The sequence below is a fragment of the Ornithorhynchus anatinus genome, chromosome 1 (assembly GCF_004115215.2).
Source record: "Ornithorhynchus anatinus isolate Pmale09 chromosome 1, mOrnAna1.pri.v4, whole genome shotgun sequence".
Lineage (NCBI taxonomy): Eukaryota > Metazoa > Chordata > Mammalia > Monotremata > Ornithorhynchidae > Ornithorhynchus > Ornithorhynchus anatinus.
This window is the reverse complement of record NC_041728.1, coordinates 50147271-50173141: the sequence shown is the minus strand read 5'-3', so window position 1 is coordinate 50173141 and position 25871 is coordinate 50147271. Positions and strand designations below refer to the sequence as shown.

The window sequence follows — 25871 nt, the reverse complement described above, 5'->3', positions numbered from 1 at the left end:
TCATTACCCTATTTATTTTGTTAATGAGATGTACATCACCTTGATTCTATTTATTTGCCATTGTTTTAATGAGATGTTCATCCCCTTGATTCTATTTATTGCTATTGTTCTTGTCTGTCCGTCTCCCCCGATTAGACTGTAAGCCCGTCAAAGGGTAGGGACTGTCTCTATCTGTTACCGATTTGTAAATTCCAAGCGCTTAGTACAGTGCTCTGCACATAGTAAGCGCTCAATTAATACTGTTGAATGAATGAATGAATAAAAGCATCATTAGACATTGGAGTAGCACCTATTAAAGACACTTCATTGGTAAGGGAAAGGATCTTGAGCCTCCTTGGCCAATATGCTCTAAATTGAACTATTTCTCTTTCCGAGGAATCCCTGGCAGGGTAATATCAATTATTCTTGATAGTTAAGGGATACTTTGGGTCTGGACTGTCAAGGTCGTTTTTAGGCTGAGCCTCAATCATATTGATCATTTCTGCGTTCACAAACCTTCAGTGACCTACCCATTAATTTCTATATAAATCATAAAGTCCTGGCTTCTAGATTCTTCTAGACTGGCCTTTTTCTGCTGCCCCCCAGTTTGCACTCTTCCATTCTCCCAAAGTTACCCGTAACTGTACCTCAATCTGTTTTCCTATCTGATTTATTGTTCGCATCCTTTCCCCTGCATGCAAGTTCCTCCTACCTCAAATTCATATAACTACTTCCTTTTTTCACTTTCAAAGCCCTCATAAAGCTCCACTTCCTCCAAGAGGCAATACCTGATGGAACCTTAACTTCCTGGTAATGCCACAGACTAATGGATAGAAATGGGCCTGGGTGTCAGAAGGACCTGAATTGTAATCCTGGTTCTGTCACTTTTCTGCTGTGTGACCTTGGGCAAGTCACTTCATTTCCCTAGGCCTCAGTTACCTCATCTGCAAAATAGGAATGAAGACCGTGAGCCCCATGTGGGATAGGGACTGTGTCCAATCTGATTAGCTTATATCTACCCCAGCACTTAAAACAGTGCTTGACACATAGTAAGCGCTTAACAAATACCATTATTATTATTATAATCATCACTTTTTTTGGCTTTTGATTTCCTGTATCTTTTCTCTAAATCTGTTATTGATTATTTGGGAATTTTTGTTTGCTTGTCTTTCCAATTAAACTATAAACTCTTCAAGAGCATGGACTGTGTATGTTACTTCTGTTGTATGTTCCCAGGTGCCTAGTACAGCATTCTGCAGACATTAGGCACCTAATGAATGTTGGTGATGATGATGATGCTTTTGAAGGAGGATTTTAACAATTACATTTTTACTTTGAACCAGGGGGAGGCTTGATTGGGAGAAAAGGCTGTGTAGGTGCATTGGGAAAAAGCGATACAATGATGTGTGCAGTGTATGGTTGGACTGAAGAGATGGCGTTTTCTGGAACTTCAACTGGAGATGTGTGTATCTGGAGAGATATATTTCTTATAAAAACAGTCAAAGCACATGATGGACCAGTGTTTAGCATGCACGCTTTAGAAAAAGTAAGTAAACTAGTTGGCATTTAAAATGAAATCTGTTTGGGGTTTACGAGTGGTAGAGGGGTAGTAATTCTAGAATTAGAGGAGCAACTCTATCCCCTCCCTGGCACCTGTACTCAAGAACTATAATCACTTTGGGAGGCACCTTAATGGCGTATGGCACATAGATTCAACTTAGGCTCCATGCCCTTGCTCCCCTCTATTTTCTCTGCCTTCATGCCTAATAAGGAATGGGGCTGTTACTAAAAAAGGAACTCTGGCTTGCAGAGTAGCAGTGTTTGTACCCGCCAATAGCATCAGTGTGAAAGAAATGAAATTGTGGAAGCATCTCTTAGATAAAGGAACATCATTATTTTGGGGAAAATGATCACCTGATGCATAAGGAAAATAGGATTAATGTTTTGGAATAAACAGTCATCTTTAGAGATGAAAATTTATGTTCTCTACAGGGAATGGATCTTGTGCTCCTGTTGTACCTCCCTGCAGATCACTCAGTAGACACACAAAAATGCCATTACTACTGCTACTACAAAATACCTTCTCTAGTGACAGTTTTGCCTAGAAAGTATGAGTCCTAGTTCTTCCTGTAGCTGGCTAATGAAGGCAGAAACTACACATGAACTCTGCACTGTGTCCACTTGCCCACCTACTCACTAGTTGCACTCGCATACCCTAACAAGAACATGTCTGGCAAGAAAGACAGTTGCACTGAACAAACCACTATCACTAAAATCATTTCCTCTGAGCAGCCTCTCAGTTCGGGAATCTCAAAAGACAGTTGCATCTGATGTTCCTCATGAAGACTCCATCATCATATCTAAAAAGGAACTTTCCTCCTAAACCCACACCTGTTCCTAGCTTTCCCATCTCTGCTGATAACATCACCATTCTCCCTCTCTCTCCCAGGAGTCCACAATCCTGGCATCATCCTCAACTCCTCATCATCTTTTCTGCTCTCACATTCATTCAACTGCTACGTTTTCATCATCTTCAATAGCCATTCTCTTCACCTGCTAGTCCCCAGCTCATATTTCTTGTTTCTGCCAACCTGACCATCACAACTCCCTTTTGTTGTTGACTCTCCTGCCTCTCACCTCTTACTCAAGCTATTTCTCCAGCATGAAAATAGCTCCTGAACAAAAATCTGCCAGACCATAGTTCTACCCATCTTAAAAAGTTCCTAAAATTCCGTTTATTCTGGAGAGTCTTCCCTTGTTAACTTACAGCACACCCTAGGCACAACAAATCAACACCACCCATGGCATTTAAGTATTTCATTTTCAACTTCAGCTCCTAGGTATCTGGGAATATTTATTGTTTTATCCTTATGCTACTCCCACTATATTCTTGTTCTTCCTCCTCTTCCCCCTATTGGTAAATATTTTTTGTCTGTCCATTTTATTACAAATTCCTGGAGGACAGTGATGGGGTGTTTTGCTTTTTTAGCATCCTGAACACTTGGTACTGTGCTTTACCCTCAAATGACATTAATTAAACCTCATTTGGATAATTTAGAATGTTTATTAAATTCTAATAAGAATGAAATTAATTTTATTAAAGCAGATAATAACTGCTGAAAAAAACCACCTTTAATGCTGGAAATTTTTAACCAAATTCTACAATTTACATGAAAATAATAATGGGAATCTACTGAGAAAGCTTAACATTATTCTAGTAAGAGTCTACAGTTTTTGTTGTTATAGTTCCCTTTTTGATTTTTATGTATTAGATTTCCAGAAGCAAATTAGATTGATGCTTTCTTGTAATGAATGCACATGGAAATGGCAAAGCTTAAAATTAATGCTAGTTTGCAATTTTGATTTCAACAGGGATTCGTAACTGGGGGGAAGGATGGAGTAGTGGCTCTCTGGGATGACTCGTTTGAACGTTGCCTCAAAACTTATGCCATCAAAAGAGCTGCCTTGGCCCCTGGATCTAAAGGTGATTTGAGGGATTGCAGCCCAATGGCACCCTTTTTTTTGTAGCATGTCCTTTAGAAGTTTTTATTTTGTTAGTTTCCCAAATTTTGTTCTCTGTTGATTCCCATTATTACATCCCTACATTTCGTTTTATTTTCTAATCCAGATATAATCAAATTTGCAGTGGTTTTGTGGTCACGTGCCCTTAAATAGTCTCTATATCAGTTTTGTATATATGCCTCTTAAGCTATCCTGAATATGTGTTATAGCTTATCATGTTTTAGTACCTATGCATTTGAAAGTCTGTTTGTTTGCAGATTCTGTTGCTGCTTATGATTCAGCCTGCATTTATGTGGGTTGACTTGTGTTTCAAATGAAGCAGCAAAGGGACGCTAGCAAACCAAACTGAGATGTTTCCACAAAGAAATGGAAGAGAGCTCTCAGATTTGGATTATCATTTTGATGGGAAATCTTTGGGTTGAGACTCATGGGGAACCATGTAATGATGTCTGGTCCACCAGTGAGTCAGAGCACATCAGAGAATTGAACCATTGCAGAATGCCAAATATCAAATTTGCACCCAGAAAAATAGGCAAATGGAAATAAAAATATATGTAAACCAAATATCTAGGACTCTGGATAACTAAAGGTAATAAAGTTTTTCTTGTCAGCAAAAGTTGATACTTAATTTTGGAATTAGTGCCCTAGAATGAATGAAAAGAAAATGAATGCATCTATTTCAGTGGTGAAATAAAGAGGAGTTCTAAGCAGGTAGTACCAAAACAACATTTTCAACCACCTCCAATGATGTGATATCTCTGGACTGCTGGGAGATGACAGTACCTGACTTGGAGGACTGATGAAAGGAAGCCCAAATGTCATGAACATCATGATACAAAAGGCAGATTATAAACAGTGCTAGTGCTACAGATAACAAGTGCAAATGTATTATAAAGCACGTGTGCACAGTGAAAAAGGGTTTGTTTAGTTGTGAATTGGTCTTTTGCCCCACAACCACCCAAGTGAACGATCTCACTATCAGTGACATCTTCCGTATATGTGAATGAGAGAAAACATTAATTACAAGTTCATAATATCTTTCTGGGAGTTATTGTTCATTTTTAAATTAAATTTGCAATTATAGTGACATCACTGACTGTATTTGATATTGTAGGTCTCCTCTTGGAAGACAACCCATCAATACGTGCCATATCATTGGGACATGGACATATTTTAGTAGGCACAAAAAATGGTGAAATTTTGGAGGTAGATAAAGGTGGACCAATCACCTTGTTAGTTCAGGTAATTAACATTTTCATGTTCTTGCCCCTGGAACGGTTGACAGAAGAGCTTCTATGTGATTATTAGACTGGTAGCTCCTTGTAGGCAGGAACATGTTTACCAGCTCTATTGTATTGTACTCCCCCAAATGCTCTGTACATTGTAAGCACTCAATGAATACCATTAATTGATTATTGAATTTAAAAATGAAAGGAAATTAACTACTAGAAATTTTTCTGAGACATATTAACTACTGAAGAAACTACCAAAAATGTTAAACTGTAAACACTCAATTCAACATAAAATAAGTTTAATTATGTAGGGATATAGAAGATAGGTGACCAAAATTTAAATAAGACCTACAGCCTGTAGTGGAACCTCAGTATTCTTCATAGGTTGTCTGCCTCATTGCTATGACATCTAAAAATATAGGCAAGGCCAGAGAATAGGTTTTCTGTAGATGTTGTGCAAAATTGCTAAAAAGAATGGAGGAATAGTAATTAGGGGACCATTAGGTTCCCAAGTGCTGATTTTCTTGAAAAATACAATAATCAGTTTTTTCCAGATGTGTACACTAACCATTTTATGGACAAGAGTGATTAATAATTAATGTATATAACGAAATGGAGCCCTTTATTTTCAGACTTACTGTAAAGAGATTGTAAGTATGAATTACATTCCTGTGTGTCCAGTTTTCATTACTAGAGTTTTGGGAAAAAAATAGAGAAACCAGAAAGGTGTCCAAAGAGGAGCTGCAATAATAATTAAGAGGTTGGAGAAGAGAGCTTCTGAGGAATAATTAAAAGAAGTAAGATTGTTTGGTAGGAGAAAAGAAAGGTAATGGATAATTTTTTCAAGTATAAAAGGCATTTTGAGGAGAAATTTTTTAGCCGTCTACCGAATATTGAAGGAGAGTAGATTTTAAACTTCATCAAGAAGGAGTTTAGGTAGACATATATGTTCCAACTGCCTAGATGTTTAGGTACTTGATCAAGGAGGTTGCAGCATCTCTGCCACTGGAAATCTTTAAGGAAAAAATATTTACTTATCTGGAGGCTGAGGACTGGTCATTTGGCTATATTTCTATAATTTTAGCTACCTCCAGAGTATAATATTTATCCTACCTTTTCTTTTCACTATAAATCTACAAAAATATCAAGCTTTCAGCGCAGGAATCAGTTTAGAATAGTACATAGTAGTTAAAAAATTCTAAATATGGATTACTGTTTCTGTTATGATAAATTTTGTCCTCAAGATTGGTGGTTTACAATATCTTTTATGCTTGTTATAGGGGCACATGGAAGGGGAGGTGTGGGGCTTAGCTGCCCATCCTCATTTGCCTATTTGTGCTACTGTAAGTGATGATAAAACCCTAAGAATATGGGATCTCTCTCCCAGCCACTGTATGCTAGCTGTTCGGAAACTGAAAAAAGGTAAGAGGCTATTTTGATTCAGGAGTATGAAATGATTACTTAACTTTCAAATCTTTCCCCAGATCACATATATAAATAAGGTGGGGCCATAATATATTGTTGGTTTGTTTTAATGGTATTTGTTAAGTGCTCACTCTGTGCCAGGCACTGTTCTAAGCGCTAAAGTAGATACAAACTAATCAGGTTGGACACAGTCCCTAATCCGATAGTCCCAAAGTCTTCATCCCCATTTTACAGATGAAGTAACTGAGGCACAGAGAAGTAAAGTGACTTGCCCAAGGTCACACTGCAAACAAGAGGTGTGATTAGAACCCAGGTCCTTCTGACTCCTAGGCCCATGCTCTATTTACTAGGTCACGCTGCTTCTCCAACATATCATGGCCCAACATATCTAAGGATGATACTAAATACTGAATTCAGCCAAATCTACCAGGATGATGCCTGGCGATCAAAAAGCTGAAAAATCTTTTAGGATTGACAGACTAGAAGGCAAAAACAGAAATAGTGCTAGGGACTGTAAATATAAAATTTGATACCCTGCCCAGTCTGTGTGTCCTGCATTGGCTTTTTCAATCACCCATAATACCAAAGATATAGCTCACCATCAGTGATGTTGTCTTCTAGGACAAAGGGCAGTTATGATAATAATAATAATTTTGGTATTTGTTAAGCTCTTACTATGTGCCAAGCACTGTTCTAAGCACTGGGTATATGCAAGGTAATCAGGTTGTTCCACGTGGGGCTGATAGTCTTAATCCCCATTTTCCAGATGAGGTCACTGAGGCATAGAGAAGTTAAGTGACTTACTCAAAGTCACACAGCTGATAAGTGGTGGAGCCGGGTTCCCAAGCCCGGGCTCTTTAGACTGACCACGTTCTTGTTAATTGCTGTATAGATTTCTTCATCCATTATCTTATACTTTTCACTCAATCACTGATACTATCCTCTTACCATTCTTGTGTCCAAAGCTGGATCACTTAGTGGCTTTTACCTTTTTCTTTCTGTCTTTTAGTCTTAAGCTGTAGCAAGCCCTAATTTGAAAAGAAAACAGTTTTATAGGAAATACTTAATTCTCAAAAATGCTTCATTTTGTATTCTTGGAAGCAAAGGAAAAGGCAACTAATAAAGAAGTATTTAAATTTTTGTGAATTCCTGTGCCACTTTCCCAATTTTTTAATGTTTTTTTAATATCTGCTAGTCAACTTAAATCCTTAAAAGGTTAAGTTTGGCAAAGGATGATATTTTACTGATTCTTAGATTGAACTGATACCTGTAATTCAAGTAGTACATTGTTACTTTTGCAAGTTAAAATAAAATACCTTTTGGGTTATAGCTGTGGCAGAATAAAATAAGTAACACAGTTTGGCATGAATGTGAATTTTGAATTGTCTTCTGTCATTTTAGAAAATAAAGATGCTCAGGCCCTTTTTTAGCTCAGGAAAATCATTGATGAATAACCAGCTATTTATTTTCCTCAGGGGGCAGATGTTGCTGTTTTTCTCCTGATGGCAAAGCTTTGGCTGTAGGCCTTAATGATGGAAGTTTTTTGATGGTAAATGCAGACACTTTGGAGGATCTTGTATCCTTTCACCACAGAAAGGATGTTATTTCCGAAATTCGATTTTCACCCGGTAAGATTCAGTTGAGGCAGTGTTTCATGTAATTTGAATTTGGTTCCAATCATTTCTCCAATTTCTCCAAGGAAACAGTTTTTTTTTTCCTTTTGAGATGTCTAATTTACTTAATTTTTTTTTTTAAATAAATCACTCTGACTTTGTTTTCAAACCTTTCTAGAGCTCTCTGTGAACACCTGGACAATGATAATGATATTGTAAACTGAATGTGACTTAGGTATAATCTAAATTCTGAAAACTTTCAGAGTGTTGTTTCTACACGTCCCTAGGAGTTAAAAGGGAATGTATAGTACATGTCTATATGAGGTAAACCCGTCAGAAAGTTTAAAAAAAAGTTCACAAAATCTGCTCATGCCTTCATGGTACTGACAATTCAGCCTGGTAAATCAGAAAAGCAATATGGTCATTTCTGCTGTAATACATGTTTTCCCTAATCAGTTATCTTAGGATGTTGTTAGGGAATTAGGGAATGTTCGTCTGACATTGTAAACCTGTTTGGATACGGCTTTGCGGAGTGTCACAAGAAAAGGCTCATCTGCCTGCTTGCAGTTTGGAAAAGGGTGAATGCCACAGTGTGAGCATTCCATTATTAGTATTATCATCATCGTTATTATTATTATTATTGTTATTTGTTAAGTGCTTACTTTGTGCTCGGCACAAAGTGCTGGAGTAGATACAAGATAATCGATCAGTCGTATTTACTGAGTGCTTTCTGTACTAAGTGCTTGGGAGAGTGTAATATAATCATGTAACAGACACATTCCCTGCTGACAATGCTTTTACAGTCTAGGGGGGGAGACAGACATTAATATAAATAAATAAAATTATAGATACATATGTAAGTGCTGTGGGGCTTGGGGGGTGGGGATGAATAAAGGGAGCAAGTCAGGGAAACACAGTAGGGAGTTGAAGATAAGGAAAAGGGGATTAGTCAGTGAAGGTTTCTTGGAGAAGATGTGCCTTCAATAACGCTTTGAAGGCGGGGAGAGTAATTGTCTGTTGAATATGAAAAGGGAGGATATTCCAGACCAGAGGCAGAGCATGGGTGAGAATCAGGTCCCATAGGGGACTTACAGCCTAAAAAGGAGGGAGAATAGGTATTGAATCCCTATTTTGTAGATGAGATAACTGAGGCACATAGACGTGAAGTGACTTGCCCAGGGTCACCCAGCAAACAAGTGGCAGAGCAGCTATTACAACCTAAATTCTCTGATTCCCTGGACCAAACTCTTTCCACCAGGCCATGCTGCATCTCAGAAATTTGAGTTTTTGCAAGAATATGAATTCTGCACTACAGGAGAACTAGTTGAATGTTCTGACTGTATGGAAAAGGCAGTTTTGGTGTTGGATTGTGTGCTTATGTGTGTTTCCTAGTTGGGTTAGGAGGTTTTTTTGTTGTTTTGGGATGGTTTTGTTTTAATGGTATTTGTTAACCACTTACTATATCCCAGGCTCTGTATTAAGCACTGGGTTGATACAAGCTAATCAGGTTGGGCATGGCCATGTCCCACGGGGGCTCAAGGTCTTAATCCCTATTTAACAGATGAGGTAACTGAGGAACAGAGAAATTAAGTGACTTGCCCAAGGTCACAGCAGACAAGTGGCAGAGCCGGGATTACTAAGGGAGCACTTAGTTCAGCGCTCTGCACAGATTAATTACTCAATGAATATTATTGATTGATTTTTAAATGTTCATTCTTCCATATTGGGCCCATTTCTCATAGCTGGAATCAAGATTAATTGTTTCCTTTTTAAGGTGATGTTCCTTCTGGGCAGGGAATATATCTACCAACTCTGTTATATTGTACGCTTCCAAGTGCTTAGTACAGTACTCAATAAATACACTTGATTGCTCTGCACACAGTGAACACTCAAGAAATACGATTGATTTGCAACTTTAAACTATTCAGGAATTAAGAAAGACAAATTCCTGACTTTCTCTGTAGCCTGAACTAAAATATTAAACTTATATTTGGTCATTTGTGAGATGTAAGCACACTTCAGTGTATTTATGAATGAAGTTATCAATGATCAGTATTTTTTATAAATTCTTTAAGACAAAGCATAACTTCAGTTGTAGAAATCAAAACTCAAGTTTTCAGTGAGAGAAGAAACACTTAACAAATACGTTGCATTCAATATATTTTAGGTTCTGGGAAATACCTGGCTGTAGCATCTTATGACAGTTTTGTAGATATCTACAATGTAATGAGTAGTAAGCGAGTAGGAATCTGCAAAGGAGCCACAAGTTATATAACACATATGGACTGGGACATCAGAGGTAAGAACTTAACTTAATTGCCACTGCAAAATTGTACTACATGTATTACCACTGTCTGAAATTGCACGAAGTGTCTTGGATCAAAGGTTTTTTAAATACTATATAAGAGTAGAGTAGCACTTACTAGTTATGTAGCATCTTTCTTATGAAGACTTGTAAGATTTTGCTCACTCAGATGGTTTTGGTTCTTGAAACTCAGTCAAGGAGGTCTATATTCATACTGTGTTGAAAAAATTTTATAAACTATATAGTTAAATAGAATACTTAAACATATCTTTAAGTAGGTTTACCCAAAGTTTTTTAGGAATTGGCATCTATTTGTTTGGAACAACCTAAATCACGAAAAAAATTATCATAGCTGTTTCACAATACTGTAAAGTTTGGTTTAATTTCATAGTAGTTATTAGAAAATGTTGAAAAATAATAGGGAAATTCACAATGCAGATAAAAGCATTTTATGCAGTTCTTGAAATTGATGTTTTCCCATTTATACAATCCCCAAGCTATGTAAACACTTTCTATATAGTATGTGTATTTATTTTTTTTAAAGGAAAACTTTTACAGGTCAACACTGGTGCTAAAGAGCAGTTATTCTTTGAAGCTCCTCGAGGGAAAAAACAGAACATTCCTAATTTGGAGGTAGGAAAGAGACCTTCTTCACAACTGTGTAATCTATATAAGTAAAAAATGGTAACTTTTTGTTGAAGCCAAGTGATCCTAAGGAGTTGACAGAAAGGAGCCCCCAGAATAAGAACAGGCAATTTGGGGGACTGATGGGTCACCGAACAAATTTTCAAATTTTGTGCAAACCGTAGCCAAACTTTTTTGACTATCACAGTAAAGAACAAAGAAGGAGAGCAGGGAGAAGTAAGAGATGGAAGCCATTACTTCTCTCTGGGGCAGTGCAGAGCCTGCCATAAACCCACACATCAGTAACTCTGGGGACCATGAAATGCAAAACAGTAACCACCTTTTCCATCTGTAGCACACTTGGAGCCAGTTAGAAGTTGGCGCAGTGGGTACACGTCAGTCACTTTTCCACCAGTTGGTTGGTAGCTCGGGTCCCAACCGCAAGCTATAGTTGGGCACTTAAAGCTGGCCCATAGACTGCAGTGTACCCTCCTGGGCCACTTGGGATTCAGATGGGCAATCTTTCTTCCCCTTTTCCCAGTTCCACCAATGCAGATCTTTGGGGGACCCTGGCTCTCGTTATATCCTGGCTAGACTACTGTGTCAGCCTTCTCTCTGATCTCCCTTCCTCCTCTCTCGCCCCGCTCCAGTCTATTCTTCACTCCGCTGCCTGGCTCATCTTCCTGCAGAAATGATCTGGGCATGTCACTCCCCTTCTTAAACAACTCCAGTGGTTGCCTATCAACCTCCGCTCCAAACAAAAACTCCTCACTCTAGGCTTCAAGGCTCTACATCACCTTGCTCCTTCCTACCTCTCCTCCCTTCTCTCTTTCTACCGCCCACCCCGCACGCTCCGCTCCTCCGCCGCCCACCTCCTCACCGTCCCTCGGTCTCGCCTATCCCGCCGTCGACCCCTGAGCCACGTCCTCCCGCAGTTCTGGAACGCCCTCCCTCCTCACCTCCGCCAAACTGATTCTCTTCCCCTCTTCAAAACCTACTTAAAACTCACCTCCTCCAAGAGGCCTTCCCAGACTGAACTCCTCTTCTCCCTCTACTCCCTCTACCACCCCCCCTTTACCTCTCCGCAGCTTAACCCTTTTTCCCCCCATTTCCCTCTGCTCCTCCCCCTCTCCCTTGCCATCCCCTCAGCACTGCACTCGTCTGCTCAACTGTATATATTTTCATTACCCTATTTATTTTGTTAATGAAATGTACATCGCCTCGATTCTATTTAGTTGCCATTGTTTTTACGAGATGTTCTTCCCCTTGACTCTATTTATTGCCATTGTTCTTGTCTGTCCGTCTCCCCCGATTAGACTGTAAGCCCGTCAAACGGCAGGGACTGTCTCTATCTGTTGCCGACTTGTTCATTCCAAGCGCTTAGTACAGTGCTCTGCACATAGTAAGCGCTCAATAAATACTATTGAATGAATGAATGAATTTGTCCATTGTACCACTTCTCAAGGCCCCCAGAGTTAGAGAGGCAGCAGGAACACATCTCATTGCAGACTGCAAGCATCCCTGAAACTGCAGATGGTGACATTGGGTATCTGGCCACAGACATTTCTAATTTGGGAAAGTGTAACTGCCTGATAGATGAAAAGAACATTGAAAGTTGGAAGTACTTCAGAAAGGTGTTCATTTAAGGGTACTAGTACGAGAGCAAAGTCTTGCAAGAATCCTAACCTGCAGCAGATTAATTGCCTTTCAGAAATGATACTAATGAGCAGCAAAAGGGCTTTATGGAGATCACAGCAAGAGAGAAAACAGGAAGCAGGATAAATATTTCTCATAATCAACAGTTGAATGACGTACTCTTTTTCCATCTACCATCTTTATCTGCTACTGTCACCTTTCATATTCAGAGATGCTAGGCTGCCAGTGCATGTGTATGTTTGCTATAAAGACTAATGGTCACCAGCAAGTTCTTTCTACACTGAACTAGTTGTAATATTCTGCTCTCTGGCTAGTGACTCTATTGTTGTCAGGGATGTTGCTTATATGGTCATAGGGAAGGGTGAGAAAGAAATAAATTTTGTGTGACCAAAATGCACTCTAATTACATCTCCTTTTTTCTCTAAAATGGAGAATTTCAACAGGGATTTGAGGTCCTGCATCAAAAAGTCGGGGAGATGCACAATTTGTCTGAAAATGTAAATATCAAGGATTTTGTGGTTTAGAGAATTATTATTAATAATAATAATAATTGTACTTGTTAAGGGTTTACTATGTGCCAAGCACTGTTGATAATAATAATGTTGATATTTGTTAAGTGTTTACTATGTTCCAAGCACTGTTCTAAGCACTGGGGGGAAATTCAAGGTCATCATGTTGTCCCACGTGGAGCTCACAGTCTTAATCCCCATTTTACAGATGAGGTAACTGAGGCCCAGAGAAGTTAAATGACTTGCCCAAAGTCACACAGCTGACAAGTGGTGGAGCCAGGATTAGAACCCACGACCTCTGACTCCCAAGCCCATGCTCTTTCCACTAAGCCACGCTGCTGTTCTAAGCACTGGGATAGATATGAGTTAGGTTGGACACAATCACTGTCCCATATGGGACTCACACCCTCAATTCCCATTTTACAGATGGGTTAACAGAGAAGTGAAGTGACTTGCCCAGGGTCACACAGCAGACAAGTGGCAGAGCCAGGATTAGAAAGCACCACTCCTACACAGCCCTTTAGATGTAATTAACAAAAAAAAACAAAAGCATTAAATCTTTTATCAACTATTGCATAACCCCTTAAGGGGCAAAACTAGAGTGCAGGGGTTACACATTAGGGTCTATCAGGAAATGTTATAAGAAATAGGATAATTTAATCTCAAAATCAGAAAGGTGAGAATGTTGACTATTAGGTAGCCCCTAGACTGCTGTTCTACATTTCCAGTATAGATAAAAGAAGCAATGGACTTCAATTTTCCTAGGAGGGGTTTCGGGTAGCTGAAATGATAAACATTTTAATTGTTTTGACTCTTATCAAGGAGGTTGTGCGGTTTCCCTGGAACTCTTAAAATTGATAAGAAAAACTCTCTACCCATAGTATTATCATTTCCCCACTGCCTAGATATGGAAAGATGTATTTAAACTCTGATTGTCTTCCATTTAAATGATGCGTAATATAATTAAACATGAAATGCTAAAACTTTACTGTTGTTAGGAATAAACATGCAAAATTTAATAACTTGTTTTTTATAGGTAGAAAAAATTTGTTGGGCATCATGGACAAGTGTTCTTGGTTCTTGCTGTGAGGGAATTTGGCCAATAATAGGAGAAGTCACTGATGTAACTGCTTCATGTCTAACCAGTGATAATATGGTCCTGGCTACAGGGGATGATTTTGGATTTGTGAAACTTTTTAGATATCCTGCTAAAGTATGTATTTTCATTTATCTTGTGTTCAGTAATGATCTATAAAGCTAGTGGTACCTGTGCCCGTTAATAACATTATGTAACTGCAGTTCAGATGGCACAGAGTACAACTACCTAATGTTCCTAGTGCGTGCTATAGTGTTATAGATTTTATATTTCATTTTATTTGTGAAATATCTCTTCTAATCATAAATACTGGGGGAAACTTATCAACATAAAACTATGTTTTGGTACATCATCCTCATTTTTTTCTGAATTTTTCATGTATAGTTCAGTCTTAAAATCATCAAGTGCTGTTATTGGTTTTATAAAATTATGTGTATGTAAAAAACATGTCCTATATACAGATTACAAATTAAACTGTTATATCGTTATGTCATACTCTTCCAAGCGCTTAGTACAGTGCTCTGCACACAGTAAGCACTCGATAAATACTACTGACTGAGTGATTGACTATTGCATTTTCACTTACTCATCAAATTCAAATTGTTCATATCTTTTTTCACTCCTAGGGAAAATTTGGGAAGTTCAAAAGGTATGTCGCCCATAGTACACATGTCACAAATGTTCGCTGGACTTATGATGACAGCTTGTTGGTTACCTTAGGAGGTGCAGACACATCTCTAATGGTATGGACTTATGAAATAGAGGGATACCGAGAGAAGAGACAGTGTGATAGTGAAGAATCTGATATAGATTCTGAGGAAGATGGCGGTATGTAATTTTCAAATGAAATACGTCTTACTGAAAATGTGGAAATCTTGAGGATGTTAATTGAATGAAGGACATTTGAATCAAAGAGTTGTCTAGACAGATTTGAGGTCAAAATAGTTACTTTAGTAAAGGGTAGTTATTGAAATTGAATGAGCAAAACTGAAAATTGATTACAGTTCTCTTCTGTTTTTTTGCTAAATGATAGAAATATGTCACCTTTCTTGTTAGTTCCCAGAGGAAAAGGATCCCTGATTAAATATTCGTAATTGGCTAGCCTTCTTGACAACATATTTGACAAATATTGTACTACTGGTTGCAGTGCATTATATTGTGGAGGCAGGACCATATTATCAGGATTGTCATTATATTAGTACTTTAAACTATGCCATATGTCTTCCTGGTGGTTATGCCATTTCATTCTCCCAATTTCCCTGACAGATATGGAGACACAGTTATTATTAACCCCATTTCACTGATGAAGGAGCAGAGGCAAAGAGAGGTTAAACCACTCATCCAAGGTTTCAGGCAGGCCAGTGGCAGTTAGGACTATAGTACAGGTCACCTGTCTACTAGATCTATTTATTATCTTTCCATTGGGCCACACTAATTTATACACTGTCCTTTGCCTTTAGCTCTTGTCCCTAAACCATTGTTCATACCTTTTTCATGCCTAGAATATTCCCCACTCAGCTCAACCAAAATATATCTTTCTCCTCATTTAAAATCTTCTTAAAAAGTGACCTCCTTCAGGTCACTTTTAATTAATCTCCCTCTTTCCCAATCATAGCAGCCCAATAAATCTCCACCTCTTCCTTTTCTTTATTGTCTTCCTCCTCATCTATATTTATTAAGTATTGTATGCTCTGGTGCCCTACACTGGACTAGGTTTTGGGGAGGAGCTTATTGTATGCTCCCCAAAACCTAGTTCAGGTATTTATGATTGCATTTATGTACTTATTTATTCACATATCCAGCTGTATATTTCCTAACTGTAAATACCTATCTTTATTTTCTACCTAAATAACTGTGTGTCTCCCCTGTTCAATTAATACTCACTTGCTAGGTTCACTCCTCCAAAGCTAACTGATGTAGCTGAACCTCACTTTCACTTCTAGACCCTTGCATGGAACTCCCTTTCTCCATTCACATCTGCCAAATCATGTCCCTCCTCACCTTCCAATCCCATCAAAAAAAGCCCTCCAGGAGGTATTCCTTGGATAATTCCTACTTTTCTTGTCAGGTGGTAACATCAGCAACTCCCATTTCATCTATTTATGTTTTTATTATTCTTTTCCTTTTGGTGTTACCAGTTATATCTTCATTTTCCCTTCTGTCCTCTGTATGAATACTATCTGTGCCTGCCATCCCATTCCTCCCGTAAGATAAGTTCCTTAACTGCTGAGGACAATGGAATGGCAGGCACAGAAAGGAATATGCAGTGTTGTTTTCTCAACACAAGTTTGTTCTTAATATAATAGAATTCACAAGTGTTTTTGGTGAAGGTGTAGTGAGAAATGTTTTTTGAGGTTTTTTCCCATGCGTGTGATACAGTCAAGGCAAAATGCTACTCTACTGCCCAGCCTCTGCCTCAGCCCTACTGTATTGATCCATACAAAACTTTGTATTTTTGGTTTTGTAGTTTACTCTATGTAATACAGTAAAGTAACAATATGTGGCAAGGATAGCAAGCATTCTAACTAGTGGTGGACATAGTATGGAGAAGCAGTGTGGCTAGTGGAAGAGCACAGGCTCGGGAGTCAGAGGTCGTGGATTCTAATCCCGACTCCACCACTTGTCAGCTGTGTGACTTTGAGCAAGTCACTTAACTTCTCTGTGCCCCAGTTACCTCATCTGTTAAATGGGGATTGAGACTGTGAGCTCCACCTGGGACAACCTGGTTACCTTGTATCTATCCCAGCGCTTAGAACAGTGCTTGGCACATAGTAAGTGCTTAACAAATACCATCATCATCATTATTATTGTTATTATGGAAATTTGTAGAATAAAATGTTTTTGCCCAACCCATTAATTCCCACTGACTCAGTGGTACTATAATGCGGTTTTCCCGTAACGTAACATTCTTCAAGAAGACATCTTCTGTGGAATAGCAGAAATGATGGTAGTAGAATGTGCTCATTGTTTATATATGTGTGTGTGTGTATATATACACAAACACAGACACACATATGCAAGTGTCACACAGGTGGCTGTGAGTATATAAGTGCTGAAGAGGTAGTTGGGAAGCTATGATCTGAGAGGAAAAAAAATGAATCTGAGTGACTCCTAGGAAAGGATTGTGAAAATGGGGAGAGCTGAGGCTGGCATTGAGAAGACTCAAAATGGAGAGCATGGGATGAAGATACAGTTGTAGAGAACTTTGAATGCAGTGCTCAGTTGTTTTTGTTTGATGTGGAAAGAAATAGGTAGCTAGTGAAGTTTTTTGGGTTTTTTTGTGGAGGGGAGTGACATTGGAAGCAAGGAAAACAGTAAAGATGATGATGTAATAATTAGCAGTAAAGTGACTAGGGAGGAGAAAGAGGAGTGGATCCAGGAAATATTATGGAGGTAAAAACCACAGGATTTAGAGACAGACCGAATGTAGGAGGTGAAAGGCTGATAGAAGTCAAAGATGATATCTGTGTGGGTTAGAGAAGCGTAGTGGTGTTTTTAATTTCAGTGGAAAAGGTAGGAGGTGGACTAGGTTAAAGGGAAGGGAAGATGAAGTGTTCACTTTTAGCTGTATTGATTCAAGGTGTCAGCAGATCATCCACAAGGGGGTGTCCTGGAAGTGAGAGGACATGTGAGATTGTAAAGCAAGTTAGAAGACAGGTGGTGAGATAGACCTGTGCATCAATCCACATAGAGGTGGAAGTTTAAATCATGGAATTGGATGAACTCCCAAAGAGCATTTGTAGAGTGAGGTGAATAGAAGACCCACATACATTTATTTATCTACTTGTTATAGTTTCATTTACATGTGTCAAATATTTATACTCTTGTTAATCGGGAGTACAAAATAAGTGTTAGGGAGTTAGGTAACATGCTTCTGACATCTTGAGCCTCTTTGGACTTGGTGTTCTGCCTTATAGAAAAAAGTGTACTGTACTATGGAGCAGAATAACTGGGCTATAGAAAACTCTCTTGAATTTGATATTTCATCATTTTATACAATTGGTTCTCCCATTAGATTGCAGTGTTATTAAGGAAAGATATCATACCCTTTACTTATTAGTTTGTTGCTCGAGAGCATAGTGCAATGCACTGCACTGTCAACACTGTAGATACCGCTACTCCTATATGAACTCTCAGCATCCCTTCTGCCCTAAGAATATGATTGCATCATTTTAAATGAGTTGATCCAGAAAATATGTAGTTTGATAATTTAAATATATCTCCATTGTGGTATGACATTTCAAACCAATATCTTGGTTACCTGGCTGTTTTTTTAGAAGCACTTCAGGAGATTTTTAGAATTAAATAATATCAATTTTATGGAAAATGAAAATGGAAGGTAGTGTGTTATTTATTTGTCTCATATTTGGATATATTGGTAACAGTGTTCATAATACTGGTGCATGTCCTTTTCTTCCTTTGTCTTATATGTGGTAGGCTATGATAGTGATGTTACAAGAGAGAATGAAATTAATTACACCATCAGAGCCTTATCAACAAATATCAGACCAATGTTTGGAATCAAGCCTCATTTGCAACAGAAAGAACCCTCACTAGATGAAAGGTAACTGCTTCATGTAGGCTTATGGTAGGAGGAAAAGAAAATCTGCCTGAGAATTTTTAATTCAATTTTTAATGATCACAAAAAAGATATTGTAGAAACCTATTTTCTGAGAAATTATGCTTTGTACAGCATTCAGCATGGTTTCATCAGCTTGTTTATACTTGATAAATGCCTTTTTTGCTTTTTAGTTCTAGATTTGATATCTCTGAAACTTTATATTCATATAGGTTTCTGTATTTTTATAAAATTAGAAATTGAGTTCTACTTCAGACTCTATCGATGTGGTATATCTTCTAAACAATATCTCAAATATCCATGTTAAAAATTTTCCGTATTTAAACAGTCTGGTCACCAAGTTATATAAACTATAAAGATACTGGATGTAGAAAATCAAGTTGTATCAGTTCTAATTGCACATATGTGTGAAGATAGGATCTAGCTTTTTCTTAGATTTCTACCAGAACATGGTCTTTATTTTATTTACTTAGTAATAGTGCTCTTCTATTCTGCCTTTATGTATTTCAATTTTCTTTTTTTCCTCTTCTCTTTTTCCTTCCTCCTATGCAGGCAGGGGGTAGTGAGGTAAGTATCCTGTTAAAGAAATCCAAAGGGATCCTTTATATTACCATAAAAACTTTAGAAAAAAAGAATTGGACAAAATAAAAAATAAAAATTATGCATCCCTATTCTTCTCCACAGCAGTGGGTTGTCATAAATCCCTCAGAGGAAAGCCTCTGCCGCCTTATAGCAGAAAGAGGCAAAATCCATCCCTTCTTTGGTGCCAGCAAGAGTGCTCATACAGAATCCTTGCTTTAGGTGCATCCATGTGATTTCATGTGCCATTTGAAAGTGTGTTAGGACAGGACAGGATGACTGGCAATTATTGGCTCTCTTCATTCATTCAATAGTATTTATTGAGCGCTTACTATATGCAGAGCACTGTACTAAGTGCTTGGAATGTACAAATTGGTAACAGATACAGTCCCTGCCCTTTGATGGGCTTACAGTCTAATCGGGGGAGACGGACAGACAAGAACAATAGCAATAAATAGCAATAGCAATAGCTCTCATGCCTGGAACACCCTAACAATGTGGTGAACCAGCATCATTGTTGAGGAGCAAAGTGAAGCAGGCATTAATACAGAGCCTTCACCCTTGTCAGAGATTCTCCATTTGAAGCAGATGTGTGTCTATTTAAAATAAAGAAAGGGAGATGCAGAAGGAGGTTGCTCTCTCTATTAAGCTCCTGACAATGTACTGCTATGCCCTGGGAGGGCTCACTCAATCAATCACTTGAGCGCTTGCCATATGCAGGACATTGTACTAAGTGCTCTATCTCCCTACTACCCTTTCTTTCCAAAATCCTAGAATGAGTCGTCTACAATCGCTGCTTAGAATTCCTTAACTCCCATTCTCTCCTGGACCCCCTCCAATTTGGCTTCCGTCCCCTCCACTCTACCGAGACTGCTCTCTCTAAGGTCACCCGTGACCTCCTTCTTGCCAAATCCAATGGCTCCTACTCCATTCTAATCCTCCTTGACCTCTCTGCTGCCTTTGACACTGTCGACCATCCCCTCCTCCTCCATACCTTATCTCACCTTGGCTTCACGGACTCCATCCTCTCCTGGTTCTCCTCTTATCTCTCTGGCCGATCATTCTCGGTCTCCTTCGCAGGTGCCTCCTCCTCCTCCCATCCTTTAACTGTTGGAGTTCCTCAAGGGTCAGTTTTTGGCCCTCTTCTGTTCTCCATTTACATTCACTCCCTTGGTGAACTCATTCGCTCTCACGGCTTTGACTACCATCTCTACACAGATGACATGCAGATCTACATCTCCGCCCATGTCCTCTCCCCCTCCCTTCAGGCTCGCATCTCCTCCTGCCTCCAGGATGTCTCCACCTGGATGTCAGCCCGCCACCTAAAACTCAACATGAGCAAGACTGAGCTCCTCATCTTCCCTCCCGAGCCCGGTACTCTCCCAGACTTCCTTATCACCGTGGATGGCACGACCATCCTTCCCGTCTCTCAGGCCCGCAGTCTTGGTGTCATCCTTGACTCGTCTCTCTCGTTCACCCCACACATCCTATCCGTTACCGAGACCTGCCGGTTTCACCTTTACAATATCGCCAAGATCCGCCCTTTCCTCTCCACCCAAACGGCTACCTTACTGCTACGGGCTCTCGTTATATCCCGGCTAGACTACTGTGTCAGCCTTCTCTCTGATCTCCCTTCCTCCTCTCTCGCCCCGCTCCAGTCTATTCTTCACTCCGCTGCCCGGCTCATCTTCCTGCAGAAACGATCTGGGCATGTCACTCCCCTTCTTAAACAACTCCAGTGGTTGCCTATCAACCTCCGCTCCAAACAAAAACTCCTCACTCTAGGCTTCAAGGCTCTCCATCACCTTGCCCCTTCCTACCTCTCCTCCCTTCTCTCTTTCTACCACCCACCCCGCATGCTCTTCTCCTCCGCCGCCCACCTCCTCACCGTCCCTCAGTCTTGCCTATCCCGCCGTCGACCCCTGGGCCACGTCCTCCCATGGTCCTGGAACGCCCTCCCTCCTCACCTCCGCCAAACTGATTCTCTTCCCCTCTTCAAAACCCTACTTAAAACTCACCTCCTCCAAGAGGCCTTCCCAGACTGAGCTCCTCTTCTCCCTCTACTCCCTCTACCACCCCCCCTTCACCTCTCTGCAGCTTAACCCTCTTTTCCCCCCATTTCCCTCTGCTCCTCCCCCTCTCCCTTGCCATCCCCTCAGCACTGTACTCGTCTGCTCAACTGTATATATTTTCATTACCCTATTCATTTTGTTAATGAAATGTACATCGCCTTGATTCTATTTAGTTGCCATTGTTTTTACGAGATGTTCTTCCCCTTGACTCTATTTATTGCCATTGTTCTTGTCTGTCCGTCTCCCCCGATTAGACTGTAAACCCGTCAAATGGCAGGGACTGTCTCTATCTGTTGCCGACTTGTTCATTCCAAGCGCTTAGTACAGTGCTCTGCACATAGTAAGCGCTCAATAAATACTATTGAATGAATGAATGAATGAAAAGAGAGTAGGTAACAAAACAAAACAAAATTACCTCAAGTTGGGGAGACAGACATGAAAAAAATTACAGGTAGGGGAATTAACTCAGTATAAGGATGCACATGCATGTTCTGGGGGTCGGGGGTGTGGTGAATGCCAAAGTGTATAAGAGGTCAAGATTTAAGTGCATAGGTGATGCTAGGAGGAGGGAAAAATACCACTGATTGAAATAGGTTGGGGAGATGAGATTAGTCAGGGAAGACTTCCTGGAGGAAAGAAGATTTTATAAGGCTTTGAAGATGAGAGAGGTGGTCTGTCAGATATGAAAAAGGAGGGATCCAAGGCAGAAGGGAATCAGGTTGCAGAGTCAAGTTCATCAAAAATAAAGGATATGTAGATGTAGAAATGTAGTTGTGTAATGTCATTTTTCATATTGGTGCCTAATTTTTTTAATGACATATGACTAACACGAATGCAAATGCATACTTCTGTGATTAGCATTAAAGTATGTGTCCCATAGAGGCTCAAAACCCTGAATAATCATGCATCAGAAGTTACCAAATTATTACAATGAAAATGCTGTTGTCAATTATGAGGGGATTATTCAATTCAATAAGCCAATTCTTGAAATGTGAAATTATGCTGCCTTTACAGAATGATTCAAAAAATTTTGTTTACAAAAAAAATTACTGATCTCATTTTTGCCAATATTTTTCATTTAGAACTGAAATAACTAATGAATAGAAGAATCAGAAGCCAATAGAAATATAGTATTAGTGCACTACATCATATTTAATTTTTTTTATTTGAATTCCCACTAACCAGCTTCTCCAAGACCTTGGCCCTTAGAATTGGGCAAAATGCCAGGCTGAGTTAAAAAATATCCATGTACTGACATTTTTTATTTGCTTCATATTTATAAACTCATCAACTCTTGAGAACAGAAGTTCGTGAAAATGCTGTTCAGTGATCACATCTTGAAAATTTGTGATAAACAAAAAAGGAAGATACATTTTAATATTACCTTGTAGTCTCTCTCTGCAAGTCATATAACCCATATTGGCAAATGTGTTTATTCTCTGTAACAGTATGATTGCTGTTATATTAGTTCTGTTCTCATATGGAGCCTAAAATATTTACCTTTTAGGAATTTTAAATGAGCAGTGCTATAGCCAAGGGAGATTTAATCAGTCTGCTTTTACCATATGAATCTTTGAAATGCAGAAATTTTGTTTACCTACTCTATTGTACTCTCCCAAGCACTTTGTTCAGTGTTCTGCACTTAGGAAGTGCTCAACTGATTGATCGATTGATCCCCCCAGGGCATAGCAATACTTTGTCAGGAGCCTCATAGGAAGAGCAACCTCCTTCTGCATCTCCCTTTTTTAATTTTAAATCGGCACATATCTTGATAGGCTTGATTTAAGTTAGGAATATTTTCTAGATATGATCAATCTTGCGAGTTACTTAGTGGATAGAGCACAGGCCTGGGAGTCAGAAGGTTGTGGGTTCTATTCCTGACTCCATCACTTATCTGCTGTGTGACCTTGGGCAAGTCACTTCACTTCTCTGTGCCTCAGTTACTTCATCTGTAAAATGGGGATTGAGACTGAGAGCCCAATGTGGGACAGGGACTGTGTCCAACTGGATTTGCTTGTATCCACCCCAGCACTTAGTAGTACAGTACCTGGCTCACAGTAAGTGCTTAGCAAATACCACTATCATTATCATTATTATTATTATTGTTGTTATTATCTGGATTGCACCCCATCCACGTCATAGAATCTAAACTCTGCAAGTACCAATGTCCTCTGTTTTTCCAAATCCAATGGCTTCTACCCCATCCTAATTCTCTTTGACCTCTCAGCTGCCTTCAACACTGTGTACCATCCTCTGGAAACCCTATCTCCTGGAAACCATCTCCTGAAAACACTATCTAACCTCAGCTTCACTGACACTGTTGTCTCCTTGTTCTCCTCCTATCTCTCTGGCTACTTTCAGTCTCTTTTGCTGGATCCCCCTCTGCGTCTCACCTCCTAACTGTGGATGTCCCTCAGAGCTCAGTTCTGGGTCCTGTTGGTTCTCCTTTTACACCCATACCCTTAGAGAACTCATTCACTCCCAGTGCTTCAATTACCATCGTCATGTGAATGACACCCAAATATACTTTTCCACCCCAGTCTTTCACATTCATGGCAACCTCAAATTCCTCCTGACTTCAGGATATCTCTACTTGGATGTCCTGCTGGCACTTTAAACTTAACATTTCCTAAAGAGAACTCCTCATTTTTACGCTCAGATTTTTTCCTCTCCCCAACTTTCATATTACTGTGGAAGATACCACCTTCCTCCTTGTCTCACAAGCCCAAAACCTTGACGTTATTCTCAACCCATTCTTTCATCCCATCAATCAACCTGCATTCTGTCACCAGATCTTGTCTGTTCTCTCTTCACACTGTCCCTAGAATCCATCCACCCCTTCCTCTCCATTTCTCAGAAGCCTGAAATGGTTGCCCATCCATCTCTGCACCAGAAACTCCGTTCCAACCAGTTGTACTTATTGAGTGCAGAGCACTGTACTAAGGAGTTTACAATCTAGAGGGGGAGACAGACATTAATATAAATAAATAAATTTTGAATACCGGCTTTAAGACAATCATCTCGTCCCCTCCTACCTAACCTCGCTGTTCTCCTACTACAACCCAGCCACACACTTTGTTCATCTGACCCCAACTTACTGTCTCTCTAGCTCATTTCTCTTGCCGTCAACCCCTCACCCATGTCATCACTCTGGCCTAGAGCTCTTACCCCCTCCATATACGACAGACCACCACTCTCCCCATCTTGAGTCTTAAATTCACATCTCCTCCAAAAAGCCTTCCCTGACTAAACTCATCTCCTTACTCTGTTCTCCTTCTCTTCTGCACTGACTGTGCATTGGCTTTGTTCACTCTTAACCTTTAATAGTCACTCCACCCCCACCATACTTATGTACATAGCCCTATACTCTGATGCTGCCCCTATCTACAACTTATTTTAATGTCTGTCTCCTCTACTAAATTGTAAACCCATTGAGTGCAGGGATTGTGTCTACCAATTCTATTATAGTCACCCAAGCACTTAGTACCACTGATTCACTGATAGGCTATCCTGGGATATAGGTTTAAAAGAACTGTTTTTAAAATAACAATTTCTATTTTGTCTATTGCATTACTATTTTCCATCCATAGAATCCATAGAATGCAGAAAAATAAATATTTTTTCTGGAATGTCAGACTCTCCTTCATGTTAAAAAATAGAACTGCTGGCAGGGAATCTATGTGGCTGAGAAGGCAGCTGTGGAACCAACAACCCCCTTATCATTCAGCCTCTATTTCTATGTTATTTTTTGATTTGACAGTAGATTTTTGTGAAACCTGTCACTTTTGCAGTTGTTCTTTACAGAGCAGTGGATATTTTTCTCAAAAATGACCTATTCCTGTTTGTTTGTGCTGTTTTCCAGCATTTAACTATGCTTGTGGGTACAGAATGTGTTTACCAATTCTGTTGATTTGAAATTTCCCAAATAGTACAGTGCTCTACAGACAGTAAACACTCAGTAAATACCATTGATTCAATGGCTGGGCTATTAGCCATGTCCTTCCAATCTATCATATCACATTACCATTTGGGAAGGTTATAGTTGATATTCTTTTGTAATCACTCCAACATTTTTTTTAATGCAAAACCCTAACAAAATTGCAGAGCAGGAAAATGCTACAGTACTTGGGACAGTCATCTTTCTCACATGGACAGTAAATGATAGTGAAATCCATGAAATCCAGAGGCACTTATATAGAACTGCTTTTTGCGTGTTGCATTAAAAACTACAATGTGTTAAGAAAAAATGTTGGGTAAGCCAAGTGCCTTTTTTGTATACTATTTCTTTCTCAATGAAACATTATTGGAGACATTGCTTTGCTTCAGTGGTAGCTGCCTAATGAACTCAATCACTGTTGTAATGATACTTGTAAATGAGAGCCTCATACATTGGCAGAGTCTATGATGCAGTTAAGTTTTTTTCAGATACCTTATTTTCCAGTTATGTCATGTTGAATTGCATAGCTCAGGACTGACTGAATGCATTGACACTATAAGCTATAGAAGATCATTTTCAGAAGTCTGATTCAAGGGAACAAGTAATGAGGAAGAGGCACAAAGTGGTGGTTCTCACAAGAACTGTGACATGTGCCATTCTACCTTACTCACCTGTTTCCCTCCTCTGTGGATGCCAAAATTCACAGCCTTTTTTATGGTCAATAAATGATATTTATTGAGTGC

General features: G+C 39.3%; 1 protein-coding gene across 8 annotated transcripts in view; it reads left to right on the top strand.

The window, feature by feature from the left end:
- EML5 (EMAP like 5) overlaps window positions 1–25871 on the top strand; it is a 169951-nt gene that overhangs the window by 100909 nt on the left and 43171 nt on the right. For 5 of the 8 annotated variants that reach the window (XR_003757763.1, XM_029059385.1, XM_029059211.1 and 2 more), the window contains exons 18-28: window positions 1323–1525; window positions 3352–3463; window positions 4616–4743; window positions 6014–6155; window positions 7634–7786; window positions 9939–10070; window positions 10621–10709; window positions 13902–14078; window positions 14588–14789; window positions 18399–18525; window positions 19093–19107. Coding sequence is in view for 7 of the 8 variants with exons in the window: in XM_029059385.1 (XP_028915218.1) it covers window positions 1323–1525; window positions 3352–3463; window positions 4616–4743; window positions 6014–6155; window positions 7634–7786; window positions 9939–10070; window positions 10621–10709; window positions 13902–14078; window positions 14588–14789; window positions 18399–18525; window positions 19093–19107 (1480 nt within the window). In the remaining variant the exon portion in view is untranslated. The remainder of the gene's footprint in view (window positions 1–1322; window positions 1526–3351; window positions 3464–4615; window positions 4744–6013; window positions 6156–7633; window positions 7787–9938; window positions 10071–10620; window positions 10710–13901; window positions 14079–14587; window positions 14790–18398; window positions 18526–19092; window positions 19108–25871) is intronic. The other 3 variants (XM_029059538.1, XM_029059460.1, XM_039911768.1) reach the window with 1 other exon arrangement.